Source organism: Lathyrus oleraceus, chromosome 4 (genome assembly GCF_024323335.1).
Source record: "Lathyrus oleraceus cultivar Zhongwan6 chromosome 4, CAAS_Psat_ZW6_1.0, whole genome shotgun sequence".
Taxonomy (NCBI): Eukaryota; Viridiplantae; Streptophyta; class Magnoliopsida; order Fabales; family Fabaceae; genus Lathyrus; species Lathyrus oleraceus.
The window spans coordinates 487,288,009-487,295,642 of record NC_066582.1 but is presented as its reverse complement, the minus strand read 5'-3'; the positions used below and the strand labels follow the sequence as shown (position 1 = coordinate 487,295,642).

General features: G+C 33.5%; 3 protein-coding genes across 3 annotated transcripts; 1 reads left to right on the top strand and 2 right to left on the bottom strand.

The window, feature by feature from the left end:
• Positions 1–237: 237 nt before the first annotated feature.
• On the bottom strand, positions 238–1,937 carry LOC127076497 (CASP-like protein 3A1). The gene is made up of 3 exons (XM_051018162.1): positions 1,487–1,937; positions 764–899; positions 238–675 (listed from the first exon to the last, which is right to left on the bottom strand). Exons 1-3 carry the CDS (start codon positions 1,738–1,740, stop codon positions 460–462), a joined length of 606 nt encoding a protein of 201 aa, XP_050874119.1. The 5' UTR covers positions 1,741–1,937; the 3' UTR covers positions 238–459.
• Positions 1,938–2,829: 892 nt separating this feature from the next.
• LOC127138135 (uncharacterized) lies at positions 2,830–4,715 on the top strand. The gene is made up of 5 exons (XM_051064532.1): positions 2,830–2,935; positions 3,166–3,482; positions 3,600–3,721; positions 3,808–4,135; positions 4,410–4,715. The coding sequence occupies exons 1-5, from the start codon at positions 2,830–2,832 to the stop codon at positions 4,713–4,715; spliced, it is 1,179 nt and encodes a 392-aa protein (XP_050920489.1).
• Positions 4,716–6,107: 1,392 nt separating this feature from the next.
• On the bottom strand, positions 6,108–7,027 carry LOC127076496 (uncharacterized). The gene is made up of 3 exons (XM_051018161.1): positions 6,895–7,027; positions 6,708–6,770; positions 6,108–6,376 (listed from the first exon to the last, which is right to left on the bottom strand). Exons 1-3 carry the CDS (start codon positions 6,964–6,966, stop codon positions 6,185–6,187), a joined length of 327 nt encoding a protein of 108 aa, XP_050874118.1. The 5' UTR covers positions 6,967–7,027; the 3' UTR covers positions 6,108–6,184.
• Positions 7,028–7,634: the final 607 nt, after the last annotated feature.

The window sequence follows — 7,634 nt, the reverse complement described above, 5'->3', positions numbered from 1 at the left end:
AACCAACAAGAGTAACCTAGTGTGTCACAAAATCGAATAAAAAATCTTAATTTTGCATCAATTAGATCTACAAGCATGTATCATAAGTTATCGAGGCCGTCTCTGAGGGCCTGTAAGACGGGTTATAGCACAAAACCTCAAATTTATCAGGGTTAAACTATAGTTAAATAAACTTTATAAAACGTTTTTCAAGTAAAATTAAGACTTAAACTGTGGCTAAACTACACATGACCTTCAAAAACTTAAAACGGGTCTGCAAGGCATAGCCAGAAATCGGCTTTACATAAATAAGTATGGCTTCATTATATCATACTAGTACGTACATATATCACAAACCATCACCAGAAATGCTGGTTAATAAACTAGACGATAGACATGATTTATAACATGATTTGAAAGCCAGAACATTTTCTACAAGGTAGTTTAAGATTATATGTTACATTATGTAAAGAGATTCATTCAGTGTTGAGTGAGCCATATTACATCATGGACAGCAGACGTGGCAAGCAAGAAACAGCTGATGAAAGTGAAAGCTATTGAGATGGCAACATGGTCACAAAACTTGTGCAAAGGTTTGCAAAAATTTGGCAGAGGTGTATGTCTAATTCCTGTCCGATTCAGATTGGTTACTCCAGATGCGGCAGATCCAGCACTCATCAACGCATAAGCAAAAGCCTGCAATTTTAAGCACTTAATTAGTCACGAATTTAAGCTTTATGAGAACACGATTTTTATAATAAGAACATTCATTCAATATCTGAACCTGATCCCCAGCAAAAAGAACCCATGCATGGTTTCTTGAAGGAATCACAGAAGAAGCCCTAAGAAATCTTGATGTGCCAATGAGTAGTTGCAGCAAAGAGTGAGCTGTCACAGCTACAGAAACCCCAACAACAAATCTGCCCAACACAAAAACTAAATTAAAATCATATCCTAATAAAATCAAAAGCTGAGATCATAGCATGTTAATATTATAGTGCAAACTTCAATCCATAGTTTTAAATGGCAATTGCTGCGACATGCATATGCATTGAAGTTGTTGTGGGGTGACATAGGAAAGACATTTACATGATTTGTTTTATTTTAATAAAACTTTAAAGACAAAACATGCAAAGGGACAAACAAAACAAACATAGAAAAAAGAATTTGATAGAGAAGGAAAATCTTTAAAATCGTATAAATTCTTTTTTTTTAAAAGAAGAGATTCCATCACGGACTTATCACTGTTCATTCAAATGTCATTATGACTTTTCATACACACTCACGGCCTCCACTTTTTACGGTCAATTTTGTCCATAACCTATCTGTTAAAAAAAACCACACGGTCCTAAGAAATTCTTGCCATAAAATATATCAAAACTATAATATTAATAAAAGTAAGATCAAGTTCAATTAATAACTATGAAACACAATATACATTGATTTTCTTCTTTATTTTCTATAGAAAATAATCAACAAGAAGAAGAAATGGAAGAGAGAAAATTACTCGTAAGATGGAGAGAAAGACCATTTGGAATGGACAGGCAAACGAAAGCCATAGATGGAAACAGAGTTGTTTTGTTCGGCTGTGATCATTAATGACAGAGAAACAACAGAGGTTGCCATGCACAAAGCTCGAAGAATCAGCTGCATCGCCTCCGTTCTCCGACGCCGGGTGGTTTTCTCGGTGGCTCCGACGAGGGGGCCACTCATTGTGAGTGTGCCACTGCTTTCTATAGAGGCTGTTTTCTGCTCACTCATGTTGGTGCCTTGAAGGAGATAAGCTATACTTTGGTGTTTGTGTTATATGAATGTGATGAAGGGTGGGAGAAAGTGAGTGAGAGAAACTTGTGATTTGTGAGGGTGGGTTTTGTGTGTGATGCTGTTGTCATGGGATTGGGAGCTTCCTTTCACTATCGTTTTTTAGGCACAGCATATTATATTCCTAAATTTTGTTATATAAACTTTCAAGAGTTGTATTATCATCCCGTAAAAATAAGTGGTATTATCATTTTCAAAAATATTATTTAATTTATTAAAATTCTTATAATTTAATGAGAATACTTTTTTTTTATTGAGTGCTCTCACACCACCTTAAAAAAATCTAGAATATCTATAGTGTTCAGAGATGAAACTCTAGACGCATCTATTTTAACTATTTCTCATCCAAAATTGAAAAGACATCTTTATTGTATCAAAAATTAATTTAGATACGTATTTTGTATATATAAAAGGAGCGTTCGAAGATGCATCTTCGTAAATACCATTTATTCAAAAGTTGGTGGATGGTTCGAAGATGCATCTCCGGACGGTAATGTTTCATATCTCGCGTCAGACCTTCCATTTTCCTCCTTCATTTTTTTAAAAAGTTGTCAAAACAACATTTGAACTTTGCAACATCAGTGAACATTCTCATTCATTCATCCAAACTCCATTCATTAGAGCTATGCAACATTGAAACTTCTTCTCCGTTCCCGCATCTCAAACATTCAAACTACTTCTCATCATTTTGATTAGGTAACTACTTCTCCTCCTTTTTATTTTTTATTTGATGATAGTTATTTAGGCTTATTAGATGTATTAGGCGCGATAGGAATTAGTGTAAACAAAGTCGATAGGCTAGAAGAACATGCATTGAGGTTTTTTGTGATTGTTATAGCAGAAATGATGTATCTACCATGTGAGACAATCACAGGTTTGTCCAGAGATGCATCTTTAGATTTAGTCTGATTTGTTTTCGGATATACATTTACAGATTGGACTTTGGCAAAATTTTGGTTTATTCTGTGGAATTTGTGAATTTCACCAGACATGTTATTCATATATGTCTTTGCTTCTAACGCATGTGCAATGGCTGAAGATAACACTGGTTGGATTAGACTTGGGCGTGTGTCCCAAACTGCATCGGTACGACGTGAGATGACCGCGACAAGGACCACAAGACCACGAGATGCTGGTAACAAAAGAAGATAGAATTTCCGGTAAAGATCTTTTATTTCACACTACATTTCTCATATTAATCATGCATTTTGTCTGTAAAAGTGAGTGTTATGTCTGGAAATGTATCTCTGGAACGAGTATTAACTTTTTCGGAGATGCATCTTCGAAACTAGTCTGTGTTCATTTTCCAACCCTATTTTAAGTAGTGGAGCTTATTTACTGTTATGTTGTAATTTTTTTCATTAGATATGGTGCACCCCGATGTTTTCCCAAAACAAGTTGTTTCTTTAAATGTCCAAAGTGTTGTTGTGAATGCGGTAGATGTTGGCAATAAATGTAAAATCGAGCAAGAGTTTGAATCTTGTGATCAAATGCTTCAATGGATTCGTATGGAGGCCTCTAAACTTGGATTTGTTGTGGTTATTGGAAGGTTCGATAATGATTCAGATAGAAGATACGCTTTTGTGACAATGAAGTACGAAAGAAGCGGGAAATATAGAACTCCTCTTCGGATTTTTAAAAGAGACGACACCGGTTCAAGAAAATGTGAGTGTCCGTTTAAGGTGCGTGGTTACATGTTGGTAAACAAAAACTAGAGATTTAATGTCATATGTGGTTTGCATAACCATAATTAGTGTGAAAAATTAGTCGGTCATCCTAGTGTGTGTCGGCTCATGCAGGAAGAGAAGAAATGTGTTGATGACATGACATTGAACTTGGTTCAACCGAAAAATATACTTGCAACATTGAAATGGAAAAGACCTGAAAATATATCAAAAATCAAGAAAGTGTATAATATTCGGTACCAAACTAACAAGGCGCTTATGAGGGATAAATCTGAAATGCAACAACTCTTGAAATTATTGGATAATAACAGTACGTGTCTAGGTACCGAACATGTGAGGATGGAGTTATTGTTAGAGATATATTTTGGACTCATCCTGATTCCATAAAGTTGTTCAACACGTTTCCTACCATGCTCATACTTGATTCAACCTGCAAGATCAACAAGTATAGACTTCCATTATTGGAGATGGTTGGTGTTACCTCAACTAAGAAGACATATTCCATTGGGTTTGCATTTCTTGAGTGCGAAAAAGAGGACAATTTAACTTGGGCCTTAGAGGTGTGTCAAACATTATTGAAGGATCAAGGTGTGATGCCTAAAGTGATTGCTACTGACCGCGATATTGCCTTGATGAAATCGGTTGCAAAGGTATTTCCTTCTTCTAATGCATTACTTTATAGGTATCACATAACAAAGAATATGAGAAGTCAAGTTGAACTTGCGGTAGGGATAAAATAAATAGTCTGAAGATGGAAAAATAGTGAAGACGAATGTGGTTGTGGAAAAAATAATGGATGCATGGAATCATATAATAAATTCTTCCACAAAAGAACTATATGTTGATTCCGTTATGCATTTCAGGAAAGTGTGTGAAAAGTATCCATGTTTGTTGAAATATGTTGAAAGCATAATTCTTGACCAGGTGAAGAAGAAAATTGTTTGTGCATGGACTGATAATGTTATAAACCTTGGAAATACAATAACTAACAAAGTTGAGTATGCCCATGCTACTTTGAAAAATTGGTTGGAAAATAGTACATGCAATTTGTGTAGAGATTGGGACTCTATGAACCACATGTTTCAAAACCATCATAATGAGATACATACATCATTTTGTCGGAGCATTGCAATTTTAGAACACAGATTTAAAGACAACAATCTTTATTCTCGGTTGGTTGGTAACATTTCTCGGGCGAGTTTGAATTATATTTTTCACGAGGCTAAATGAGTTGATAGTGTAGGCTCTGATAGCGCAAAGTGTGGGTGCACAATTGTGAAAATATATGATCTCCCTTGTGCTTGTGTTATTGAAAAAAAAAGTGAAATTTGGTAGCCCAATAAGAATGGATGAGGTCTGCACTCATTGGAAGAGACTTAAGTTTGATTATGATGGTTTTTCAGAAACTTTTTTCCCACAGTGCACCGGCCCACCTCAAAATCCAAATGATCGTATTATATGTATTGGGTGACTTTCAAAATCAAGTCATTTTGTTCAAGTTTACTTGAAACCAGGATGTCTTATACCACTTACATCACCGGAGTGGAAGACTCATTTAACAACAAAAGTCGAGACTTGGCCGAATCATTTTATGGAAAGGATGCAAGAGTTTGAAAAATTGAGCAAAATTGAAAGATAGTCAAATGCACAAAAATCCAAGGGGATACCACTCATAGATTTAGTCGGCGACATATGTTTCGACTCATTTTAATTTCTTCTTTAACTAGACAAATAAGTATATGTAACTGTGTCTCAATATAAATGAAGCAAATGTCTCATTCTTCAACTCTACACTCGGGCGAACATTTAAGCTCAACAACTTCACCTCCTTCAAAGATATTAAATATGAAATCCACCATCTCTTACCTTACGGAGACAATCGAAGGATTGTGAAGCTCGAGTACCGTTCACCGTCGATTGATAATGAAAGGAATATTTAGTTTAGCAAAATTGAGCTCAAGACACAAGAAGATGAAAGGACTGTGTGGAATACGTATTTCCATTTTGAAACAAAAGTTTCGTTTGAGTTGGAAGCGGCGATTTCAAGATCGGGCGAAGATATTGCAAAGATGTTGAAGCGTCCACCTGGATATTGAAGTAATGTTGATTTTATGTTGAAATGTTCTATGTAATCCTGATTTTATTCTATGAATCTTAATTTCATTTTGGAAAATTACATGTTTTTGGTTTTGTTATTGATGTGTCTGTGTTACTGAAATATAACTATGGAAACATTCCAAAAATACATCTCCGAAATAAATAAAAAAACAAATAATAGAACGTCACTCAAAATGACATGTGCTAAGTGTTTTTTAAGGTTTGTCCGAATATGCATCTCCAGAAATTGATGATATTTTTAGATTTTCGTGTAATGCTTAAAAAATATATAGGTACATTAAAAAATTCTTTGTGCAATAAAATTGAACCCAAATAACTAGATATCGCCAAGAAGGCCCATTATTTAATAACGCAATATGACAATGTTGTGTAACTTTAAACTATACACTTATAATGAAGAAGAAGAAAAATCAGAAACCACATTTTTTTTTAGATTAAAAGAAAGAACAAGAAAAATCATTTCATGGCATAGTGATAACTGTCTGTTTTATTTCAAATTAACAATTGGCTAAAAATGAGAGGTATTTATTGGCATGTAAAATAAAAAATAAACACCTTTAACAACTAAAATGACAGAAAAATCAAAATGGTGCAGAAAGAGGCTCTTTTGCTCCAACAATACAAAAAGGGCTTTCAGTAGAACTTGAACATTGGCATTGACAAACTTTCTCATAAGGTATAGTCTCTTTCTTCTTTGTGAAATCAATTAATTTCTCATTTTTGCAGTTATTTTTATCCATATGTGCCTCCTCCTTTATTGGATGCATAATCCCCTTCAAACAAAAAACAAAATATGATTGATAATTTAACAATATTTTTAATGAAACTTACATAGTACTGAAAAAATATTCACATATTATCATTTAATTTAATATTTTGATCACAAATAATAGGAATATTGTCAAAAAAATATTATTGAATAATTTCATAGGTTAGAAATTCTTCCTCAAATCCGGATGCAGTTACGAATTATTGTCTATTTTACACGTGATCATCCATGTGATTTTGTCCTTTAAAAATACGAATTTTGTATATAAATTACTCTTATTCTCAATTCATAAATAATATAAGACTATTTTGACCGACACTGAATATAAATCGTACCTCAAAAAACACAGCTGCTGCTTCACTTGGTTCCATGTTTTGAACCACCTCAGCAGCTAGTTCCTACGTGAAACAATAAACATTATCAACATGAAAATTGATCAATATTAGGATGTCTTTAAGGAAATTGAGCCACCAAATTAAACCAAATGAGTGAAAGTGTTTTGTGAAGAATGATAGTATCTACCCTTGCTTGGGTTAGCTCCACTCCACTCAAAGTCCTAGGCTCCAATTCAATGGGACAAGGTGTCTTTGCCATGATTTATTGAGTAACAAAAAAAAACATCACATAAGCAATGTCTTTTACAAGTTGATAGAATTCTAGCAAATATATATAAGCTATTGAGAAAATGAAATTTTCAATATACTCACGGAGTCTTTAGGTCATGGGAAAAAGTTTGTGGCCATAATCAAAGTAAACTTAGATGAGTTTCTTTACATCCCGTGGCTAAATTGAAGACAATGTTTTTTCAACTATGCTTGTGACTTCTAATGCTCTTAATTCATTTACTTTCACATGTCATGACATTTGTTTATAAAGTGTACTATAGTATTGGTTGGATTGTGATTTGTGGCCAAAAATAGGCAAAGGAAAAGGGTGCAAATTTGCCATTTAGTGGTTGTTAATTAGGGAAACTTAAATGAGTTATCTTAGGTCAGTTTATTATAAGTTAAAATAAAAGAAATTTTGATATAAATAATTTAGAGATTATTTTAATTTTTCAAAGAAAACTGAAACTAGTTTGTCTTTGTTTCAAAATGATTATCAATATGGCTTGATTACCTAGAAAAACTAAACAAAAGAATAATTTGATTTTTTTTCCGGTACATTAAAATAGACTTACATTGTTTGATTATCGAGTTTAACAATAGTTTATTTACAACATCCACACATTAATTTAACGAGACATTTAAAAAAAACACAAT

Coding starts and splice junctions, on each gene's coding strand:
- LOC127076496 (XM_051018161.1), bottom strand. CDS start 6,966: ATGGCAAAGACACCTTGTCCCATTGAATTGGAGCCTAGGACTTTGAGT. Junction 6,771..6,894: donor TGGAGCTAACCCAAGCAAGG/GTAGATACTATC, acceptor TGTTTCACGTAG/GAACTAGCTGCTGAGGTGGT. Junction 6,377..6,707: donor CAGCAGCTGTGTTTTTTGAG/GTACGATTTATA, acceptor TTTTGTTTGAAG/GGGATTATGCATCCAATAAA.
- LOC127076497 (XM_051018162.1), bottom strand. CDS start 1,740: ATGAGTGAGCAGAAAACAGCCTCTATAGAAAGCAGTGGCACACTCACA. Junction 900..1,486: donor TCTTTCTCTCCATCTTACGA/GTAATTTTCTCT, acceptor TGTGTTGGGCAG/ATTTGTTGTTGGGGTTTCTG. Junction 676..763: donor TTCTTTTTGCTGGGGATCAG/GTTCAGATATTG, acceptor TTAAAATTGCAG/GCTTTTGCTTATGCGTTGAT.
- LOC127138135 (XM_051064532.1), top strand. CDS start 2,830: ATGGCTGAAGATAACACTGGTTGGATTAGACTTGGGCGTGTGTCCCAA. Junction 3,722..3,807: donor AAGAAAGTGTATAATATTCG/GTACCAAACTAA, acceptor GTACGTGTCTAG/GTACCGAACATGTGAGGATG. Junction 4,136..4,409: donor TGATGAAATCGGTTGCAAAG/GTATTTCCTTCT, acceptor ATTCTTGACCAG/GTGAAGAAGAAAATTGTTTG.